This window comes from Mustelus asterias, chromosome 30 (genome assembly GCF_964213995.1).
Source record: "Mustelus asterias chromosome 30, sMusAst1.hap1.1, whole genome shotgun sequence".
Classification (NCBI taxonomy): domain Eukaryota; kingdom Metazoa; phylum Chordata; class Chondrichthyes; order Carcharhiniformes; family Triakidae; genus Mustelus; species Mustelus asterias.
The window spans coordinates 10,594,572-10,619,487 of NC_135830.1; the positions used below are offsets into that span (position 1 = coordinate 10,594,572).

Here is a 24,916-nt window from a genome sequence, read left to right on the forward strand (position 1 = left end):
GTGTTCTCTATCTAGCTTGTGGTTTGCCTGCCTGGGAAGTATTTCATCGGACGATATATAGAGAGATACACTCTGTTAACCCACGCTGCAGCGACACTGATAGTGTTTTTAAGGGACAGTGTATAGGAAACTATCTTCTGCCACACACTGTCCTGCATCGGCCTCTAATGAATGAGCCTTTTGCTGTTTAGAATTACCTGAAACTCGTCAGTGACAGACCAGTTTATGCGTGAAATCACCGCGGTTCTCCTCATTATTCATTCATTCTGTATCTGGATTTTATCATAAAAAGGCAGAGATGAAGGTGTATTTACACGGATGGGTCACTGGGTGGCGCAGTGACTCTTTCACGAAAGGGCATTGAGTTCAACCACATCCCACATATGACTGGGGAAAATCCCTATCTGGGAAAGAGGGGAAACCGTGTAATAGGGAAAATGGGGCGGAGTTGATGTGTTTTGGAGAACGGAATTAAGCCAAGCCAGAGTTGGTTAAAATTTCATTCAATATTTATTTTAAAAATTCAGAGAATATTTTACAGCAACATTATTTTTTTAAAGTTAGAAAAGTGAACATAACGATCGAGCTTCACATTGAGAACAGAACAGATGCACAGGGAATCCGTCAGTATCTGTACATCTGTTACATACACCAGAAAGAGAAAACAGGACCTTAATAGAAAGAGGAATTATCAAATGTGAATAAGGAATGAGAAAAGTTTCTTATTTCTACATGATCTTTAAACTACGGGGAAACTATTAACCACAATTACATTATAACAAAAAATGCCTCGTACATTTCACACTGAAAACTGAATTAACGTCTATGATTGCCTCAGTTACAGATTCAGAATGATAAACTGAGAGAATTTTACTGATAGAGTCACCGAGAGCAGATATTGCATTTGATCCATACAGAGATCTTGATAATCAGCTGCAGGAAATCTGCAGCTTCCAAAATTCAACCCATCATTTGATCTGTAAAAGAAAGATACAATAATGAAGCAGATGTTGATGATGCGGGACGTTAATGTTAGAGTTTTTAATCAGCGAAACATTGAGAATCTTTTCAAATCCATTCTGCCAGTTTGAAATGTGAGTGAATTGAATCATCTCACCTTCACCAGAGTGACTGCAGTGCTGTAGAAAATGCTCAGGAAGAACAGCACGATGAATGTAGAAGCGGTTGTCCAGATGTTGCTGTTATCATCCTCATTGTCATCAATCCAGACACGGTCGGTGGAGTCTAGGGGATGGAGACCAGGAACTGAAATTAGATTACTTTATTTATCCAGGTGATCTTATTGTTATTTTTATGTTTCCCGTTCTCCTTTTTAAGCTGTTCATTTAATCTCGAATTTAATTTTCAATGTATATCTACTGTTAAATTCAGGACACTCAGTAACCGATCTCCGTAACTATTTTCACATCTGATCTTTATTGACATTCCTTGGACAGTCCATGTGAGAAAACACTGAAGATGTTTAATTGAGTATCAGTTCATTTTTGAACTATTTGCCACTATCCCTTATTGAACAATGTTATGACTGATATCGAGGAACGTTCACTGATCAATGATTGTTTTCACAGATGGTTACTGATCTATAAACTAAATTTGTTGTTTAAGTCTTGGGGTGTAATTTCCGATCTGTGCTTCTTTATGGTGGAAATAGATCATGAGCTTAATTCAGCTTCTCACTGTGTTTGTCTGTTCATTGTACATTTGGATAGCTAATCTGTGGACATGTGCATTAAAAAATCACCTTTAAATTTTACATTCATCATTTGCCTACCGTTTGTATTTAAGATCATGCGTTTGTGTGCGTGTGCATGAGCATCTCCTGGTCTGCATTATTCTTTGGCTCTGAGTTAATATGTGTGCAAGAGTGTTAATGTGCGCGTTCATTTGCCTATGGTTGTTGATTTGTGAAGTTGTTTGCATCTGTGTGTATATTTTATTCTTCTGTCATTGTGCATGTATGACTATTATTGTGTGAAGTCTATGAATATGTATTAATGCCATTCTTAATGGGCGCACGTGTGTTTATGCCTATTGCTATGTGTTAATTTCTGTCACTCCAGTAATGTTTGTTTCCCTTTCTGTGTGCGTCTGTCTCTCCGTGTGTCTGTGTGCATGTCTGTTAACAGGTCAGTACATGTATATACGTGTTGATAGTTCTTTATAACGGTGTGTTGATGTATGTTTGTGTTTCGATGTGTAGTAATGTGTGCTATGGTGTTCTGTTCTGTATGAGCATGTTAATGTTTGCGTCTACATGTTTGCGTGTAAATGTTTTGCAGTCTGTTCATCTATATGCAGTCTGCTAATTTGTTTATATATATTTCCATGTATGTTTGTTAATGTGTATAACATTGTGCGTCTTTATATCTATATTCCTGTCAGCGTGAATGTGTGCTGATATATATGTACTTATTTGAGTCTATGTATTTGCTTGTGTATTTATGTAGCTCTGCATGCGTGTGTATCTATCTGTATTGTGTCTCTGCATGTATGTGCTTGTATTTGGGTCTGTGTACCTACTCACATATGTGTCTGTGTATGTACTTGTGTGGTTTATGTGTATATGTGTACGTTTATACATATTTGATTATCTACGTATGTTGTTGTTTTAGTGCCTGTTTGTACAAGCGCGAGTCTATGTATCCGTGTGTGTGTGTGTGTGTGGAGGGCGGGGGGGGGGGGGGGGGGGGTGGGGGGGAGAGAGAGAGAGAGAGAGAATGTGTGTGTGTGCCGATGTATATTTGTGTACGGATGTATTTATGTATGGGTGTATTTTTGTGTGGGTGTATTTGTGTCTGTGTGTATTTGTGTGTGTATTTTTGTTTGTGCCTGTGTTGTCCATGAGTGCATTTGTGTGTGCATTCTTGTTTCTCTGCATGTGTGTTTGTTTGCGCAAGTATTGCATGTACCTATGGTGTGTGAAAGTGTATCTGTGTGTATGCATGTATCTGTGTGTTTTTGTGCATGTGTATGTGCTGTGTATGTATGCTTCTATGTCTGCATTTGAATGTGCCTGTCCGTATTTCTGTATATGTGCATGCATTTGTGTGTGTATTTACATGTGTCTTTCTGCATTTGTGTGCATTTTGTGAGTATGTGTATTTGTGCATTTGTGTCGATGTGTGCGTGTGTGTGTGTCTGTGTGTGTGTGTATGTGTACGCCTATGTGTGTATTTATAATTGTGACAGTTTTGTGCGGTACTGTCAGTGTGTGTATTTTTTAACCGTTGCTGCAAGTTTCACCGGCAATCAGTAACTGAACGTGATCCAAACAATATGAATAATGGAGCATATTTTCAGTGTTTGCTGTAGAAATTTCTTTTATGTGAGTGGCACGGTGATATCAGGAGAGCGAATGAAATAATTCATTGATGCATCTCAGAAACCTCAGTGACAGAACAGTGAAAACCGGGGAGGATTCTATTATTTGTTTAAATTTGTATCATGGGAAATCAATGCCAGCACATGATTAACAGGAACAAGAGTGTTGAAACATTTTTAAATTATGTTGCATAAGTATATATGTATATAAGTATACATTCATATATATATATATAAGTATATATATATATATATATATATATATAAGTATATGTGTATTATATACTTCAACGACACTTTGATAATGATAATGATACTTCAAAGTCTGCAGCAAGTAAACCGAAAGCTAATTTGTACTGTTGACAACTGAGTCCTTATAGTCGAGAGCCGTTCCCTTCCAAACACGCTACTTGGGGAGAGGGAGGAGAGTGAGCTCATAGTTTCCCTCTCTCTACCTGGTGAAGCAATGTGCCTGATGGTTCTAACCACTGAGGAGGTGGTGGTGAATGGATTAAATAATGCCATTCCTCCTGCTTTCGTTGAGGAAGTGATGGTACATGGGTTAGCTACTGCTCCTCCCCTCTCTTTGTTGGGTGAGTAGGAATCCGGTATGTTAACAATTTCACTCTCCCCTCTCTCTGATGGGGGGATTGTTGCTCCATGTTTCTGTGTGACCCTCACTTCAGTTCCCAGTGGGTGTGGTGAAGCAGCTTAAAGCTGACATCAATGCGTAAAGGCATGGACAACGACAGAAGCAGGAACACCGAGATCTAAATGTTGTGTTTGTTTGTCAGAAATGTTGAAATTGTCGGAGTTTTCCTCAGGGAGGAAAGTCGCTGAAGATATTTTGCAGAATCCTGTAATGAATGCGCTCCACTCTGTCTCTAACACAGGGTGTGTCTGAGCTGGGCGCACTGGTTCAACAAGACTTGGACCTGAGACCTGAAAATATCTGAGTCAAACCAAAGATAGCTAATGGAAGTAAAACTGAAAAACAATCAATTAAGCGTTTGGCTATTTCATTTGTTGTTAGAGGAAAAATATTTTATTATTTTTATTGAAGTTTTTAATGTAACCGAGTGATTCTCATTGACATGAATTAACGGTGTCCATCAGAGCAAGGGAAATGTTCACAAAACTGGGTTTACCGCTGGATTTGTCAACTGTTCTGTTGATGATCTTCAAGGGGATGGCTTCATGTCCCACCACACAGGAGTAAGAAGCGCCGCTGGACCACTCCTCTGCTGCAATGGATAACAGGCTGTACATGAAGAAGGAGCTATTCCCGCTCTCCGCGACCACCTCGGTGTTCCTGTAGTTCCCAGGATTCACCGGCTTGTCGTTGACGGTCCACTTGACGAAGATCTCTCGAGGGGAGAAACGTCTCACTAAGCAGCTGAGGGAGACGAATCTCTGAGCGGAGACTTCTTCTGCCGAGGGCAAGAGGACAGAGACGAACGGTTCCCGCGGATTTGGATCTGCAGAAAATGTACAATAGATGTCAATAAACTGGAGAATTCTGGAGACAATGAAACTGCTGGCTAGGTATCAGAAAAATGTGCTTCGCTTTCGATTTTAAATGTTTCTATTTTTGACTTCCAGCTTGGAGGAGAGGTGAACGCAATTGTTTTCTCAAATAACTCAGCGGGTTGGACTGGAAAGTTTCAGAAAGTTTACAGCACTGAATCAGGCTCTTCGGCCCAACTGATCTGCTTTTTTTTATTGGTTTTCATGCTCCACATCAGGCTCCTCCCTCGTTATTCGATCTAAACCCAATAACATCGCCTTCAGTTCACTTTTCATTCATCAACACATCAAATTTCCCCGTAAAAATATATGCAGGACCAGAGTCTTTAGTTAGTAGAGTTTCCACTCAGGGGACACCATTAATGCACTGAATACTGAATATTGACCAGTACACTGACACTGGAAGTAGACACAGTGACGCATTTATTGCTTCAATCTCTCAGCTCACCTGTTTCCTTGTGGATGGATTTTCTTAAAGGAGTCGGCAGATCCTGATGGCTCACCACGCAGTGAAACACAGCCGCACTCAGCCAGGCTTGTGTCGAGATGTTTAAGTTGCTGACCACGCTGTCAGGATCGGCTCCTGGCTTTTCGGCAATCTCTGATTTCAAATACTTCCTGTCTCGGATCCAGGACACATTGACTCCATAAGGAGCATGAGAAATGATGCAGGTTAAGGTCACGGTAGCCTCCAGTAAGACCTGTTCTATTGGTGGTGGCTGTATGGTCACTGTGGAATCATGGCACTGGCAAGGACCTGTGAATGACAAATGAAAATCAACCCAAGTTCCCTCTTCAGAAGCAGGGCAGTAGTATTCACCCTAAAGGAGAAAAAGTCGCCTTCGAGATATCAACCTCTAAGTATCGCCTTTAAACTTTTATAGACGATGGAAAACCAGCTCGATCTGTGAAACTATTCTCTTTATTAAAATATTTTAGCAGCGGTATCATTCTCATGAATCAGCATTGCAGCATTCCAAACCATGCCCCAACTCAGGAACACAGTACTTGTCATTGATTTATTATTAGGGTGAATGCACTTTCCAACATTTAACCCCTCCGCTGTGACCTGTGAAACAGTCCAACACCAACTGTTTCTCCAAATCTTACCAGCCGTCTCAGGAAAAAGGCTGACATCAAGGCCGCCTCGCTCACTATGTTACTTCAAAACAGAAAGAAACACTCTTTCAAGGGGAGGCAGTGGTATTGTCAATGGACTTGTAATCCAAGAGACCGAGGACAAGACTCTAATTGAAGAGACACGGATTCGAATCTCACCACTGCAAATGGTGAAATTTGAATTCAATAAAAATCTATGATTAAAAGTCAAATGATCATCATGAAGCCGTTGTTGTAAAAACCCACCTGGTTCACGAATGCCCTTTAAAAAAGTAAATCTGCTGTCTTTATCTGGCCTGGCATGCATGTGACTCCAGATCCACAGCAATGTGGTTGACACTTAAGTGCCCTCAGGGATGGGAAATAAATGCACATCTCATGAAGGAATAACAAAAATTGCTGTTGTGATGAAATTCTGAATGGGGCACTGTCTTAATGCAGCAAACCACATGGCAGCAAATTCGAAGTTGTTCTGTGCTTTGTACTAACTTTAATAGACCCCTAATTCCGATTAACATCGGAATGGTATATTTTATCCTCGGTTTGAGTCTCTTACCCAGAGATCCGCTGATGTTCTGACTCTGAGTGAATCCTTGATGAGTGACCTGGCAGGTATAGACCGCTTTGCTGATCCATTCCTGAGCGGAGACTGTCAGCCGACTGCTGGCCGAGAAGTTCCTGTTCACTTCATAGGCGGGAGAGGTGATAATTCCTGAATCCATGGGTTGTCCATTCTTCAGCCACTTCACCGTCATTGACTTTGGCTGGAAATCGATGATTGAACAGACGATGGTTGCAAATTTTCTGCTGGTGATTTCTTCACTGGAACTCACGGTGAGGATAACGGTTGGGGTGATAACGATTGGGCCTTCAACAAACAAATGTTCAGACGTTACTTGAAGATTCAATTGACATCAATTAAAATTAGTTCTTTTATATGAGCAAAATACCTGCCGATTTGAGAATTATATCCATGGTTTGGTTGAATTGGCAGGGAAATGGCGAATGGAATTCAACCGTCAAAAGTGCCACACAATGCATTTGGGGAGGGAAAGCAAAGCAAGGCAATAAACTGGAATGTTAAGAGGGATTGAGGAAATGCAAGACCTTAGAGAGCACGTCCACATGTCCTTATAGATGGTAGGGCAGCTGGACAAGTTGATCAAGAAAGCATATCGGATTAGTTCCTCTATTATGTGAGATATTGAATGCAAAAACAGTGATGCAATGATGGAGCTGCATAAAACCCAGTTAGGCCACGTTTGGAGTTTGCTGTTCAGTTCTGGTCACCACGTTGCAGGAATGACGTAATGAATCTGGAGAGAGATGAGGTTAACAAGAATGTTGTCAGGGCCTGAAAATTGCAGCCATGAGGCGAGATTGGATAGGCAGGGGTTTTTCTCCTCAGAAAAAGAGGAGGCTGAGGCGTGACGTAATTGTGGTTCACAAAATTAGAAGGGACGTAGGCAGAAATAATTCATTCCCCAAGTGGAGGGCTCAATTACCAGGGAGCATGGTCATTTAAAAGGTCATTACGTCTGCATCTCAGGTGCTTTAACCTGCAATGCTACGGCGCAAGGGCTGGAAAATGGGCTCAAAATGTCTGGCTAGTTTATTTGTTCTCCCTTTTGGCCAGCACAGACGTGATGGGCTCAATGGCCTCATTCTGCACAGTAACAGTCCTGTTGTTCTTTGGTTCTGAACAACTTTTCAGTCAGTAGGCACTTACCTGGATTTTGCATAATTCAATTTTTTTCAGAATGCTACAGATCAGTTATAACTAAGGCCTTATACAGTTCAATCACAGCGTTCCTGTCTTGCCCAAGTTCCACAACACTTACATCGCATTTCAATGCTCTTGACGGAGTCGCTGTGTCGAACCTCACAGTCGATTTTGCTGCACTCTCCCACTGACTGGGTAATGGTTAACTGGCTGCTCAGGGTATAGGTTCCCTTCGTGTTTCTCACTGATGGATAAGTCTTAAATCCAGTGGTGATCAGCTGCCCATTTTTCTTCCAGGTCAGTTTGGAGACATCTGGAGAGTAGTCCATTGCCAAACAGCCGTAGGTGATGGAGCCAGCGGAGTTGTGTTGCTGACAGGAAGAGACGAGGATGTAAAGAGTGGGCGGAGACGGTGTCGCTGGGAAAGAATAGTCGATTCAACAAGTTAGACTCTTACTTGCGTTTATTAATTAATCAAACATATTTATACAAGTAAGTTTCTATATTAGGTATAGCTCTTGGGGCTAAAGGGATCAATGGATATGGGTAGTAGACGGGGGCAGGATATTGATGAGCTGTGATCAAAGTGAACGGTAGAGCAGGGTCAGAGGGCCGAATGGCCTACTCCTGCTTCTATTTTCTATGTTTCTACATCACGATTTGTCTAGAATTATGAACTTAACTTAATATTTCCCGATTAAGACCTACATACACCTTTCAGATTCTGTTACTCCTATCATTTGAGAATCGCCATCTTTGTAGAAACTCACATCACTGTCTCCACCTCTATCAGATTGGAAAGAGAAAAAACATTTTGATGTCATTGTAATGACATACCATTCATTAGATTAACAGAAAAGTGTAAAGAGTTTCTCCATTACTTCAGGCACTAGCTATTTCTCAAACAACAGCACTTTGTGATGAAGAAGTTGTCTCTTCATTCATATCAGCCACTCACCTGATGAAAGAGCTCCAAAAGCTCACGATTCCAAATAAGCCTGTTGTACTTTAACCTGGTGTTGTGAGACTCCTTACTGTGCCCACCCCAACCTAGCGTCGGCATATCCACATTGTAGTTTTGGATATTGCCTGTGTACAAACTAACTGATGTCCCTTCCTCTCTCCAACTCACTGCCCCTCACTCCACAAAACGAAGATTAGTGACTTTCCTTCAGAAATACCGTCGGAATGAATACTTACTGAATGACCAGGAAACTCTAAATGTGATTACAAATTCAAATAATTGCAACATTGACTAATTGAAGGGTCAGACATTAATAGCAAGAGTTGGCCATTCGGGCCCTGAAGTCTCCTCCATTATTCACCGAGATTACAGATGATCTGGTTGTGGTGCTCGCTCTATTTTGCACATCCTCACTCCGCCCGTCGATCACCCACTCTCTGCCCATTTTCCCCGACTCTCTGCGCTTTCCCCTGGCTCTCTGCTATTCCCTGTGGCTCTTTTCCCCTTTCACCCGGCTCTCCGCACTTCCATCTGGCTCTCTACACTTCCCTCCAGCTCTGTCCCCTCTCCCCCGGCTCCCTGCCCTTTCCCTCAGCTCCCTACCCTTTCCCCCGGCTCTCTGCCCGGTGTCCCTGCTCCATATCCACTTTCCCCTTTCCCCTGGCTCTCTGCCCTTTCCCGCTGACTCTCTGCCTTTCCCCCTGACTCTCTGCCCTTTCCTCTGGGCTCTCTTGTCCTTTTCCTCGGCTCTCTGTCCTTTCCCCGGCCTCCCTGCCCTTTATCCTGGCTCTCTCCTCTTTCCCTGGTCCCTCTGCCCTTTCTCCTGATTCTCTACCCTTTCACCTGGCTCCCTGCCCTTTCTATTAGCTCTCTGCCCTTTCTTCTGGCTCTCTGCACTTTCTCCTGACTCTCTGCCCTTTCCCGGCTCTCAGCCCTGTTGCCCGGCTGTAGGCCCATTCCCCAGGCTCTCTGCCCTTCCCCCCTGGCTCTCTGCCCTTTAGCACGCCTCCTGTTCTCCCCGGCTCTTTGCCATTGTCCTTGGCCCTGAGCCCCCAGGGATTCCCCCCAGTTCTCCACATTCGCAGGGCAGCTCCCACATTTGAACACCAAACTGCCGCTTGAGATCTTTCTTCTCTCTCGTTGCAGACCTCCACACACAGGTTTAGCGAGTGTGAGTGAGAGAATGTGAGTGCGTGAGGGTGAGTGATTGAAGGAGTGAGAGTGGATGAGTGATGGTGTGTGAGTGACGGAAGGTGGGTAAGTGAGGGTGAGTGAGTGAAGTTCTTTCAGTGAGGATGAGTGATTGAGGGTGAGTGAGTGAGTGTGGGTGAGGGTGAGAGAGCGTGAGTAAATGATGGTGTGTGAGAGAGGGTGGGTGAGTGAAGGTGGCTTAATGTGTGAGTGAAGGTGGGTGAGTGAGTGTCGGTAAGAGAGAATGAATGAGGGTGAGTGAGTGAGGATGCGTGAAGGTTAGTGAAGGTGGGTGAGTGAGAGCGAGTGAATGAGGGTGAGGAGTGAATGTGACTTAGTAAATGAGGGTGAGAGAGTGAGTGAGTCAGGGTGTGTTATTGAGGGTGGTGTGTGAGAGTGTGTGAGGGAGAATGAATGCGGATGGGTGGATGAGTGAAGGTGAGTGAGTAAAGGTGTTTGACTGAGGATGAGTGATTGAGGATCTGTGAGTTAGGGTGGGTGAACGTGAGTGATGGTGAATATGTGAGGGTGGGTGAGTGAATGTAGGTGCATGAGTCTCAGTGAGTTTGAATGGGTCAGGTGGCGTACGTGAGAGAGAGAGAGGGTAATTGAGCTTGAGTGTGTGGGGGTTAGTCTGGGTGTGTGAGGGAGGGTAAGTGTGGTGAGTTAGTGAGGATGAGTGAGAGAGATTGAGACTGGATGAGTGAGGGAGGGTAAGTGTGGTGAGTGAGTGAGAGTGATTGAGACTGGATGAGTGAAGGTGGGTAAGTGGGGTGAGTGAGGGTGAGTGAGAGTGAGTGAGACTGGATAAGTGAGAGTGGGTAAGTGGGCTGAGTGAGTGAGACTGGGTGAGTGAGGGTGGGTTAGTGGGATGAGTGAACGAAGGTGACTATGAGTGTTGGTGAGTGACTGAGGCTCTGAGTGAGTGACTGAGGGTTAGTGAGTGAGGTTGAGTGAGTGATAGCGTGTGAGTGTGGGTGACTGAGTGACAGTGAGTGAATGAGGATGAGTGAGTGAGGGTGTGCGAGGGCGAGTGAGTCTTAGTCAGTGAGTGAGTGCTGGTGAGTGAATGAGGGTGTGAATGTGAGTGAATGAGGGTGAGTGAGTGAGGATGGGTGAGAGTGAGAGAGCGAATGTGTGTGAGTGATTTTGAGTGAGTGAGGGTGTGAGGGTGTGAGGGTGAGTGACTCAGGGTGAATGAGGATCAATGAGTTTCTGAGGTTGAGTGCGTGAGATTCAGTGTGTGAAGTTGAGTGTATGAGATTGAGTGTGTGAAATTGAGTGTGTGAGGGTGGATGAGTGAGCAAGGGTGAGTGAGTTGGGATGAGTGAGTTGGGATGAGTGAGTTGGGATTTGTGAGTGGGGATGAATGAGTGAGAGTGTGTCAGCGAGGGAAGGTGGATAAGTGAGGGTGAGTGAGTCAAGTTCTTTGAGTGAGGATGAGAGATTGAGGGTGAGTGAGTAAGTGTGGGTGAGGGTGAGAGAGTCAGTGGGCCACCTCCACCTCTTCCTCTCCATCGATCTTTTCCCGATTCTCCACATTGATCAGCTTTCAGTAACAGGGATGTGTAAATCACCGGGCAGCTGCTTTAATGTCGGTGTCTTTCTTCAAGAAACACATACCAGTGAACATATAGTCAGACTGAGGGAGCTGCAGGGAAGCTGACAGCAAAACTAGGATGGGTCGCACAGGAATCAAACACCAAGTTTACACCAGTATTGGGGAGCCAGGCGGCCCTGGTCTCAGCCAATTCCCTTCTTATTTTTTGGGTGTTTTTGTCCGGTTTAACACATGGAAATTCCTACTTCTGACCTCATGTTGGAGGGAATGTCACTGTTGAAGCAGTAGAAGATTGTTGGTCCCAGAACACTCCCCTGCCGAAATCCTGCAGTGAAATCTGAACTTAGATGTTTGACCTCCAACCACCAATACCATGTTGCTTTGTGCTAAGTATGACTTCAAACAGAGAAGAATTTCCCGCCGATTTGTATTGACTTGAGTTTTACTCGGGCCCCTTGATCCCACCCTCATTCAAATGCTACCGGGTGGGGGGGGGGGGCGGTATCGGGGTGGGGGGGGGCGGTGGCGGTGGCACGGTGGCACAGTGATTAGCGCTGCTGCCTCAGAGTTGGATTCCCGACTTGGGTCACTGTCTGTGTGGAGTTTGCAAGTTCCCCCCGCGTCTGTTTGGGTTTCCTTCGGGTGCTCCTGTTTCCTCCCACAGTCCAAAGATGTGGGTTCGGTGGATTGGCCGTGCTAAATTGCCCCTTAGTGTCAGGCGAACTAGTTCCGGTAAATACATGTGATTATGGGGATAGGGCGTTGATGGGTTTGCTGTTGGTGCAGACTCGATGGGCTGAATGGCCTCCTTCTGCACTGTAGCATCCTATGATTCTACTCTATGGTGTCAAGGACAGACACTCTGACGTATGTGAGATTGAAAGTGTGTGTGTGAGAGAGAGAGAGAGAGTGTGTGTCTGTGTGTGAGAAAGAGAGAGAAAGGGAGAGAGAGAGATAGAGATAGAGAGAGAGATAGAGAGAAAGAGAGAGAGAGAGAGAGAGAACGTGTGTGTGAGAAAGAGAGAGAAAGGGAGAGAGAGATAGAGATAGAGAGAGAGAGATAGAGAGAAAGAGAGAGAGAGAGAGAGAGAGAGAGAATGTGTGTGTGAGCATGCCTGTGTATGATGGAATGCGTTTGCACGTGTGTGAGACAGTGGGCTGTGCGTGCAAGAGGAGAGAGTGTGCGTGAGAGAAAGGATGTGTGAGATAATGTGTGTGTGTGAGACAGAATGTGTGTTTGAAAAATTATTCTTTGTGTGTGACAGTGTGACTCTTCTTGAAAATGTATATGTGTGGAGGGGCGGGGAGAGTGTGTGTGGGGAGTCTGTGTGAAAGAGTACTTCTGTGTGTGATTGTGTGTATGTTGATGTGAAAGGGAGTGTGTCTATTTGAGATACACGATGTCTGTGAAAGAGAGTGTGTGTGCCTGAGAGGGAGGGTATGTGTGTGGGAGAGTGTTGTGTTCATGTGAAAGACAGTGTGTGTGAGAGGGAGTGCCTATTGGAAAGCAAAATAATATGTTCATCAGTGTGTGAAACTGTGCATGGGATGGCGTGTGAGTGAGAAAGATGTGTACAATGTGTGTGGGAGATAGAAGCAATGTGGGGTGTTTGAGTGTATGTGTGTGTGTGTGTGTGTGTGTGTGTGTGTGTGTGTGTGGAGGGGCGGGGAGAGTGTGTGTGAGCGAGAAAAAGTGTGAAACTTAGACAGAGTGGATGCGTGAGTGTGTGTGAGAGAAATGACTGTTGAGAGAACATGTGTCTGTGATAGGTGGAGTGTTTAAAGAGAGATACATTGTATATACATGTGTGTTCGTGTGTAAGAGAAGGAGAGACTGTGTGCGAGATTGTGTGCGTGTGAAAGAGACGGTGTTTGTGAGAGACAGTGTTTGAGAGCAAGATTGTGCGTGTGTGAGATAATGTGTAACGGAGTGAGCGTGTGAAAGAGAGAGAAATATGTGCCTGTGTGAGAGAATGCGTGTGCAAGTGTCCGTATGAGTGAGAGAGAGCATGGGAATGTGTGTGAGACGAAGTGAGAGTGTACGGAAGAGGGAATGTGAGAGGGATAGTGCATGTGTGCGTGTGAGAGAGAGAATGTGTGCGCGAGACTGTGCTTATGTGAGAGACTGTGTCTGTGTGTAAGAGTGTGTGTTAGAGTGTGTGCATGTGTCTATGTTTGTGAGAGAGTGTTTGTGAGAGAGCCAGTGTGTGAGAGCAAGAATGTAGAGGTGTGAGACAGTGTGTGCAAGAGAGATAGAAATATGTGCGTGTCTGTGAGCGAGAGAGAGATGCGTGTGCAAGAGGAATTGTGAGAGAGCGTGTGAAGAAATGTGAGACAGCTTGAGCATGTGTGACAGAGAGTGGGGGAGAGAGTGCATGTGAGAGTGCGTGTGCGAGAGTGTGAGACTGTGCTTATGTGAGAGTGTGTGTCTGTGTATAAGAGAGAATGTGTGGGTGTGTGGGGATGTGATTGCTTTTGTGTATGGGGGTGTGAGAGATTGATGGAGAGAGCGAGAGGATGTATGTATTTGTATTTGAGAGAATGCATGTGTAACGTGAGAGAGAGAGAATGTGTGTGGGTGTGTGAGAGATCGTATGAGAGAGAAAGTAAGTGTGAGTATGTATGTGTGTGTGCATGTGTGAGAGTATATGAGAGTGTGTATGTGTGTATTTATGTGTGTGAGAGTGTGTGACGTGTGAAAGTCTATATCCAGTTAATTCAGTTTGGAAATGCACCCTCACTCCAGACAAACTCACCCACTCTCACAGTAAATGGGAGTAACAAGTGAGCACAATACGGAGCGCGGGGCAAGGGTTGGAAAAACATTTAAATCTTTCACAATCAGTCGCAATTGAATAATTTCCGCTTTTCTCAATGAGCGAAAACTGTAAAAACTTTAAAAAATTGACACAATCCAGGGCAAAGCCACCCACAAGATTATGCGCCCCCTCATTCACCCTATTCGCTCTCTCCATCACTGACAAGCAGTGTCAGCAGTTTGTATTACATACAAGATGCACTGCAGCAACTCACCAAGGCTCCATAGTAAACACTGTCCAAACCCGCTGCCTTTACATCCTAACAGGACAAGGGCAGCAGTCACATAAACAGGACCACCTGCAAGCTCCCCTCCAAGACACACACCATCCTGACTTGAAACAGTATCTCAGTTCCTTCACAGTAGCTGGGTCAAAATCCTGGAATTTCCTGCCTAACAGCACGGCGGATGCCTGCAGCATATGGACTGCAGTTATTCAAGAATGCGTCACATCAACACTTTCATCAAGGAACAATAAGGGAAGATTAAAAATTCTGGCCGAGCAAATGACTCTAAAATGTCTTTAGAAGATTAAAAATAAGATGCAAAAGAATTTGACCCTTCAACTGTCATACCAAACAGGTCAGGGACTGCTATATTAAGGAGCACGATATAGTAAATCTCACTTTGCATTTGCTCATCGAACATTCCCAAGGTCGGTACATCAAAGCTTAAAAATCACCGAAATCTCCCTCTCCAGTCTGACGTTTCTGCTCTGCCTGATGGTCACAATATGCTTTAGGGATCTCATTTCTGAGACTACAAGTCAAACATCAAGTCAAACTGTCATGTTTCTCACAGTTACAAGTTTATAAAGAAATAAATCAAATTTCACTCCCTGAAATACAGCAGAAGGAACCAGAAGGTTTGCAACCAGCCAGGCAGATTCCTGGTCCCAGCACAGTGACCACGCGCACAGAAACAGAACAGACACAAACGGTGCAACAATCCAGTGCCCAGCAGATAGATCTGTTCAATCTGTCAATTTCATTCAAACTGTTGGATTCTTATTGATCAATGGTCAACTTACAACAACAGAAAATCAATAACCTATGTTAAATTAAACTGATATTCATTTCACAACTCCTTTCGACTTTTAATTATTTCTCTGTCTCACTTCTCGAAAACTATGTAAAAATGTAATTTCGCTGAAAATAAGCAATCAAAAATAACAGGTTCAGGACAGTTCAATGTCCCTAACAGAGACGCAGTGACACAGTAAGAAGTAAACAAATCAAGAAACATTTACATTAAAAATCATTATCTGATTCGAGTTAATTTCTTAACTAAATTAATGAACAAAATAATCAAGGCAAAACACTTTATCGAGCTGAGCATAGCTGAGTAAAGAAATGTTTTGTTTCTGAATTCATTTTCGATACAATTAAATATTCTCAAAACGGATTGTATTTTGCACGCCTGTACAGTATCCAAGTTCTTTTGTTTTAAATTAATCAGCACCAATATTATATTTTAAGTTATTATTAATTGCCAGTTAGTTCTCTTATCAGCTGATTTGAACTCTGTAATAAAATGAGTTTTCAATCATTCAAAACGCGCTTCTACCTCCAGCATTGTTAAATAATTAGGTTACAATTAAATCTTATACAATGTTAAACAATAGTTTCAAATTACTGAATGGAAACATTCAGAATCTGTCATTCATTTACTTAAATCCAATCACATTGTAATATTTTACTTTTCCACTTTTACTACAAATGTCGTATTATAACCTAGAAACGTGTTAAAAATGCATACTTCTGAATTTGTATAGGCTGTAACGGCCTGGCAGTTTGAAATCAATAATAATGCATTCTAGATTTAAAAAGTTAGACCATCCATATAACTTAATTACTGAACACATTGTTTAATTAAAGAAAATCTGAATTAAACAGTGCAAACACAAAGAGGACAATTGATTCAAATCCTCTAAAGCACGATGCAGAATATAAGTCCAGACTTTTTCTTCATTATAATATTTAACAAGTATTAAACATAAGGTTCAGATATAATCAATTCTTCTATTCTGTCATTTATTCTTCCCATAATTCTATCCTGAGTTCAGCAGTAATGGGAGACATGATGTTATTATTAAGTGCAGAGCTAATATTATTTTTATAATATCAGAATGTTTTTACATAAATTAATCTTTTTGAATTTCAAGCATTAACCTGTCCATCTCTCGCCAGTTTGTGTTGACCCTTTACTACAATTCAAACACAATCATATGAACAATTGCTTGAGTGTCAGCGAATTCCACCTGTCAGAAAACTCTGTTCGCTCTGTCAAATTTATACAAACTCCTTGATTCTAATTGATCAAAGGTCAAATTGCAACAACAAAACAATCAATACATATTTTAAATTAACCTGATGTTCATTTCAAAACTCCCTTCGCCTTTTAACTATCTCTCCCTGTCTGTCTCAAATCCCGAAAACTGGGCAAAAATGTATTTTTTCTGAAAATGAGCACGTCAAATATAAAAGATTCAGGGTAGTGTAATGTCCCTAACAGAGATACGGTGTCACAGTAAAAATTGTAATTCATGATTTATTTTAATCTGTAAGCATCAGTTAACATGAATAAAAGTCCGAACATCTAATTATTTTATTTTTCCGAAACCTGTTTACTTTACCCCGACAAGAATTTTCAAACGCAGTTTTATTTTCATTTAGCCAGAAAACGTGTAACCGTTCAGTATCACTGAGTTGAACCAATACAGAAACAATTGAGAAACACCAAACCATTTCACAAATTTTGAGATGAGATTAGTAATTAATTATCTCGGTATCCAATTACAAATTACTTGGAAGGAATAATCTGGTTGCGACTGCACAGAAAAAAAAAGTAGTATTCGGATACAAAAATAGCCAAAAAGCAACGTCTTATTCTGCAAAACTCGTATTCCAGTGAATGCGAACTTAATCTGGGATATAACGACTAATGCAAAGTATCGTGTTCAGCTGAGAGCTGCTGTGGAAACAGCATGTTATCATTGAAATAATTTCTGGAATTGTCACAAAATATTTGCAGTCTGGAAAATTTTCTGGTCATGTTAATTGTGTGAAAAGCACAACAGAACTATTAAAGGGGATGACTGCTAAATTATATCAATACAAAGTAATCTTTGGTGAATATGGAGTTATATTACCGATTAATAATTGTTTGATTTATATTAATTTTACTATTAAACTTGTTAATGAGAAGTTTGTGATTGCAGCAACGACGTAGTGTCCGAATGAGCGTTGTACGTCATGATTTATTTTAATTTGTAAGCGTTAGTTAAAATTTATAAAAATGCTGTAATATCTTTATTTTAGTTTTTTTCCAAAACCTGCTCGTTTTCTCCCTACAAGGATTTTCAAACTCAAAGATTGTTTGCATTCAACCAGAAAACGTCTAACCGCTCAGTGGCACCGAGTTTGAACAATGCAGAAATAATGCAGCAAAGCCAAACTATTTCACAAATTTTAAACATTCATAGTGACCAAACCACAGAATCTCCTCAACGGAAACACACCAAAACACATCAATGAGGGAATGAATCCGTTTCATGGAGAAACAGCTCAATTATCCATTGAACAGAATCAAATGTAACATTGCAAGAAAATCTCAATATCGAATCTAGCAAACCAGCTCTTAACCAATTGTTAAAGGAAACATAAATCTGGAATAATAACAATAGCATTGCGAGGAGATGGAATATGCCCAACAAATTAGTATTGAAACGTTATCACATTTTATTCAGATTGGAATATATTTCAAACATATTTAAACATTTGGATGGTAAAAGCTCCAGCCATCAAATGCCACCGAGATTAAACATTGCAGGTACCTCAGATTGTGAATGCCGTGACAAACTATGTTCTGAACGAGCGGCGTAAACCGTGGTTTAGTTTAACCTGCAATTATCACTTAAAATTTTAAAAATACAAACACACTAAAGCCTGTCTGATTTCTGCCTGCAGTCATGCGTCAAGCAATTGTAAACCCGCAGACTGTTCATATTCAATCACAAAGCGTGTAACAGCTGTGTCACCGAGTTTAAACAATGCAGAAACACCAAACTATTTCACAAATTTTGCGTTCTTAAAGTCACCCAGATACATAATCTCCTCACCAGAAAAAACGCACCACTGAGAGTCTGAACCCCGCTTCCTGCAGAAGCAGCTCAATTCTACAAACACTTTCAACAGAATCAAATGTAACATTGACAGAAATTTTTAATATAAATTCCAGCCAATCCACCCATCACCAAAGTAATTAATGTTTATAATAAGCAGAAATATTGCATAGCAGCACCAGCACTGCTAGTGAGTGGAACATGTTCACTGGATTAATCTAGAAATTATAGAACTTTTTCACAATATTGGGTTAGATTTCAAACACTTGTGCAGTTGATGGTCCAACCCGCAGCCACGAGATGTCACCGAGATTAAACATGACCAACACGCTGAATTGTTTAACAGACGTCAGGCTTTTAAAGTAACCCAGCCACACAGTAGCCTCAAAAGATAAACACAAAATCACAATAATTAGGGATTGAATCGCTCAGCAGCCTCTATTGTCAAGAAACAGCAGAATTCTAGAACCCCTTTGCATCAGAATCACAGGAAACATTGTAAAAATTCTCAATCCACCAAACCCACATTTAAGTAAACGAATTGATTATTAGTATAGACAAAAATATAAAACAAAGACACATGTAAACCAATTATTCAATAAGTGCATCGCTCTTACCTGCAGTCACCGTCACCATGGTACCTTGTCCCCAGTAGCCGAAGTAGTCACAGTGTCACATTCCCTGGGCTGTGTCGTACAATAACCGTCCCTGCACAAAATTGACACAAAACCACCATTATTTTAAATATTCACAAACCAGAGGAACAGCAAAGTCAATTAATGTTCATTAAATTATAATTGTATTTCTGGATACCATTCTCCATTTATAAATGACCCGAATGTTTTATATTTCACAGCGGAACACATGAACATGTTATTGATAAACACCAACCGATAATTGAGTAATTATCACGTATTTTTCATGTTCATTCTTATCATGTGGTCAGTGCTGGACATAAATAATACTGTCCTGTGATTAAAGTTGGAATTTAAAAGTGACACTGATCCAGCCTCAATCAATTAGTGCTGAGGTGTTTTTGTATTGACAGTAACTGCTGTGCCATTCCAGTTATCACAGTGAGACACAGCATGACAAATACTGCGGCAGATTATTAACTGTAAAATGCAGATAGGTCATTTCACTGCTATTTCAAAAGTCTGTTTCCATGTCGTTTAAGAATGAGTCAGTGAGATATTTCAATTTTTACTGGTCATGATATTGATAAAGGGGAATTAGAAACTTTAACACTCTCCGTGCACATTCAGCATGTAAATCAATAACAATAAAGTTGAAGTATTTTATATCTTTTAAAAAACAATGCTGCTTCTACCTATTATTTTGTCTATTCCTCATTTTGTTTAGCATTCGGCAGTGGCACTGATCACATATTTAAGCAAAGTCTTTCTCTGAGGTTTTTGTATGAGGATGTCGCTGTGCTCAGCACTGTGACCCACTGCTGTATCACTGTGACACACACCCACACAAAAACTGCACTCATTCTATTCAGTCCTGCCGCTCAATATTCACTTCAAATGGACCATTAGTTCTGCTCTCATTTAAAATGCATGCAACTGTTTATATAACACAATCTATCAGAAATATTAAAATGAGAAATATGTCCAGTGATGTACTTGCTGAAACTACAACAAATATAAAGTCAGTGAAAAGCTCACCCCGTTACAGTGGTGAGTTTGTTATATTTTACTGTTTAATGCTTTCTTTGTTACTTCTTTTAAACACGATTATGGTTTGGTTCTGACCACTGTCGTTAATATTACATTTAAAACAGATATTTACCTTCAGGTTATGATGGAAGTTGCTGAATTCCCTCTCGAGCTGTTCTTGTTCGGGTCCATCCCTGGTTCCTCTCGCTGTGGTGTCTTGCACAGTAATAGATGGCCGTGTCTTCAATCTTCAGGCTCTTCATGTCCAAAGCGAAGATGCTGCTTGAAAGGTCTTTGGACGCAGTAAATCGGCCCTGAATCCCGGAGGCGTAATATTTGTTGGATGAATCGTAGTAGCTAACGAGCCACTCCAGCCCCTGTCCGGGAACCTGCCGGATCCAGCCCATCCAGTAGCTGCCAAGATTGAAGCCGCTGGTTTTACAGGTCAGTTTGAGGGAGCCTCCTGGACGCCCGGTCTCTGCCTCTGGCTGAGTCAACACAACCTCCGACTGAACACCTGTAAAAATATATCAAAAACCCCGAGGATTAATCCTGGTGAAATGATTGCTGATTCTGCAACAATCCAGAGATAGACTAACACTGAGACAGTAGCAGTCAGACTTGCACAATAAAAAAAAATCTACTCACCGGATAAGAAAGTCAGCAAGAAACTGAGAGAAATCGCCGACCTCATCCTTCTGGTAAATTGGGGGAAATGGTTGTGTCAGAAACTCAGTGAACAAACCACCTCCCGGACTGTTGGATTCCGGTCCCAGTGAGCGGCATTTAAATACCCGGCAGAAGGGGGCGGCTTTCCAGGCGCCGCCTGTTGATTCCCTGCTGGAGGCGGCGACAGGATCCAGGTCCCACCTTCCACACCCCCAACAGAATGGACTTCCAGATTGACAATGGGTTAATATTAAAATGGACATTTTATCTGTATCGGGATATTTGTTTGGCTGAATATGTTCAATGTATTGTCTCCATTATTTCTGATGGTGATATTGCAATTCATCATTTCTTTATTTAAAATAACTGATTCCATTGTAAATATGGTGATTTTATTACCACGCCCCCAAGAAGAACACAAATCTAAAAATGATTAAATAACATTTTTGGAAAATAAGGAGACCGTCAGTCTGTGTTGCAACAATTCCGGGTCTCTGTCACATTACAATAATAAAACATCATTTATCAGAAGAATTGTTATCGATTTCTGTAACTAAATGCGGAGTATGAACAAAGTGATTGCATTTACAGTGTGGATGGCTATCACTGTACTGTTTGGGTTTGGAGATGAGAAGAAACTCTCACACAATACAATGTTTCTCCTTATATTTGTCAAACTGCCCAATCTCGAAGACAGCCCTTTGAAAATAATAAGAATCCCGCCTTCCTGATAATTAAGTAGTGAGTTGACAGAGAAACATAAATTTAACATCGACTTTTGACAGAGAAGTTAATGAATCGGAACGGACACGGAGATCATTAAAGTTCTCCTTCAGCATCCAAATCGTGGCAGCTCACTCTATTGGCCACCGGCTGTCTAATATTCATTGGTATTGGGAACACAGGGTATCAGGCCTTTGCTGCACATTGCACAACATCACAAGAATAAATGTTTTACCTTCCATTGAATCAGGTTATGAACTGATCATTTCTCCACTCATTAGCAGCTATGAGAGGAACTCTTCAATAATGGAAATCAGATTATACTGTACAATAGAACACGGTGTAAATCAGGTACAAGAGACGCTGCTGTTTAAATAGGGTGCAAAACTTTCAGTATATTCCAGGAATCCCTGTTGTTCGTGTCAGTTTTATGATGTTCTTTTAATATTATTTCGATGCATTTTTGCCATTACAGTGATCTCAATTGACTGGGGAAATGGGACCATCAACATCTCTCTCTCGCATTTCATGAAGTGGTTAATAAACAGACTTTAATTATTGGAATGACATTTACTTGGAAGTTATACAAATGAAAAATCATCCGGTCACTTTACTGTTTTGCGATGCTATTTACTCACATAATGAACAGGACATTGAATGAAAATATTTGATTAGAATAATTCCGATTTAACATGTGTCATTCTTGTGGGAATGAAACATTTATTCTTTAAATGGCTGAATCCCAATTTGTCCATTCAGGTTCACGCTAATCTGTCCCACACAGTATTTGGCAGCAATCCAGCCTGCTGTCAAATGCTCAAAGTTATTGACAGGAAGCATCTGGGGGTGTTTGTGCAGTAGATCTGTTTTCTCAGTACTGACCGCTTGGCTGCAAGCCAACTTCAAACCCTTCACATTGTCAATGAGCCCTATTTGTAAAGAAATCTACCCAGCAACAGTACTGGAGGCAATTTAATATTTTAAGTTGTAAGTCTATATGGATTTGACCCATCTCTCAAGAAAGACAATTTATGCAGCTTCTCTGACACCCTGTTAGCAACAATGATGATTTTTCCAACACATCAAGATATTGTCATGGATGGATCGAAAGAATTACAGGCAGACTGAGAGATGACTCAGGGAGACGATACATGTTGTAATACATGAACATATATGCTTGTGTATTCTTTCCCTATCTCGTTCCATGAGATGTTTGAGTTGTTGGAACGACGAGTACATTATGCCTGTCCCAAATTCACTTGAACTGAATGGTTTTCTAGGCCACTTCTGAAGAGTCAGCCATTTTGTGTCCGTCTGTAGTCACATTCTTGTGAGACCAGGTAGCGATGGCAGATTTCCCTCATTGGGGGATCAGAGAGGGTTCTATGGTCGCCATTAGAATGTATTCCATATTTATTAATTGAATTCAAATTCCACCAGCTTCCTCCGATTTAAATCCCTGTCCCATCATTGTCCTGGGTCTCTGGATCACTGGGCCAATTAAATTAATATTACGTCACCATCTGCGCAAACAATAAATGAATGACTGTCTTGATGCAGGAATGAATGACAGTTGAATGAATGATCGTTGGATGAATGACAGTTGGATGCCTGAATATTTTGATTGAGGAATCAGTGAATAAATTGATAGATGCATTGTTAAATGGTACTGAAAGATGTTGTTCTACATTCCCATATTTGTACTTGACTGGTCCATAAATTGAAACAGCTCCTTTATCCCATTTCTGTCAGTCTAATAACGTCAATACTGCCAGAGGTTCTGGGAGAAATCCAACCCTAGTTGGACCAAGGAACGGCACAGGCTTGGAGGGCCGAAGGGCCTGTTTCCTGTGCTGTACTGTTCTTTGTTCTTTGTTCTTTGTCCTAGTTTCTAGGGAGCGTGCAAGCTGATCCTCACGAAAATAAGAGGGGATTTTCCTGCGGCACGGATGGTTCCTTTCTCTGCTGATGCTGAATATTCATATCCAAGATCGAAAGAGGGAACATGATTTGGCTGAGGAGGGAGGATTGTAATATTTGAAACATGTGCAGCAAATCACTCAACATGCCCTCACCCAAATTAGTGAAGGTAACAAGCTGTAAAATAAATAATGTGGCAACAGATATATTGTGAAACTCACTGGAAAACTACAAGTGTTACATTATTTCCCAAAACTGTGTAATAATGAATCGGGATTTAAAGAATCAGTAAAATCATATTTGGTGCAGGTAGTTTAATTTGTATGATTACTTTGGAAATCATCACACCAGTTATGATTCAGGAGTTTAAAGCGCAGAGACTGCTGGGTAGCTACTCATGATCCTCGGTCTGTATTCATTCAATTTCCAACTGAATTCTGGGACAGATTTTATCCTTGGTGACAAAAAGGTGTCAATAAATGTTAATATCAATAAATTATTCAAAGCAAAGTTGTATAGAAGGAAATACTGGTAACAAGCAGAAAATGCTGGAAAATCTCAGCAGGTCTGACAGCATCTGTGGAGACAGAATAGAGCCAACGTTTCGAGTCTGGATGACGCTTCGGCAGAGTATTCCTGATGCGTTGGAGAGATCATCATTGTTTCTAACAAGGTGTCAGAGAAGCTGCATAACTTTCCTGTGAAATGGGAATAGTTCAAATAGATACTGTTTAATTATATGCACTATTTCGCGCCACACACAAGTTGCATCAATTTACATACCGATCCCAAAAATCATCAACTTCTCCATGCTAACTAACCTAATCAACATCTCAATCGCTAACTATATCCTAATCCCTTTCCACCTCATCATTTCCCAATGTCATCACCCTCTTCAATTTCCCCCAAATAAAAAGAAAGGGTCATCCCGACTCGAAACTTTGACTCTATTCTCATTCCACAGATGCTATCTGACCTGTTGAGATTTTCGGAATTTATTGCTTTTGTTTCAGTTTCTAGAATCCACAGTATTTTCCAATTATCAAAATGCTGAATACAATTGGTGAAATAATTGTTTATCTGTATGAATTGATGTTAATTGGTGAATTGGAACAACCCCGCCTGGATATTCCCCTCCAAGACGCTTATAAACCTGACTTGGACATATATTACCGCTCCTTTACTGTCGCTGGGTCGGAATCCATGAGAACCCTTCCTAACAGCACTGTGGGTGTACCTACACTGCAGATTGTGCAGCGGTTCAAGAAGGCGGCTAACCACCAGCAACTAGCAATGTGAAACAAATTGTAGCTTAGACAGTCGCCCACCTTCCATAAAGTAATTTTAAATAGACTAACCTTTGTGAATGAATGAGAATTGGTGAATGCATTTATTAAATTGCGAATGGATGGTCATTGGGGAAATTAATTAGTATCTTTCTGAACATTTATGACATTCTCCTTATTTGCTGGAAGATTTAAGGTTTGTAGGTTATTTATTAATGTCACAAGTAGGCTTACATTAACACGGCAATGAAGTCACTATAAAATCCCTGAGTCGCCACACTGTAGC

At 41.5% G+C, this 24,916-nt stretch overlaps 2 gene segments (V, D, J or C); both read right to left on the reverse strand.

Moving 5' to 3' along the window:
* Positions 1–489: 489 nt before the first annotated feature.
* Positions 490–19,019, reverse strand: LOC144481007 (Ig heavy chain C region, membrane-bound form-like). The segment is given in 7 exon segments: positions 490–977; positions 1,118–1,245; positions 4,491–4,820; positions 5,318–5,626; positions 6,545–6,856; positions 7,821–8,129; positions 18,986–19,019. Coding segments are annotated over 7 exon segments (1,416 nt in total).
* Positions 19,020–20,172: 1,153 nt separating this feature from the next.
* Positions 20,173–24,916, reverse strand: part of LOC144480755 (Ig heavy chain C region-like) — a 99,877-nt gene continuing 95,133 nt past the window's right edge. The window contains 1 exon segment of the C gene segment in view: positions 20,173–20,549. Coding sequence covers positions 20,173–20,549 — 377 coding nt within the window.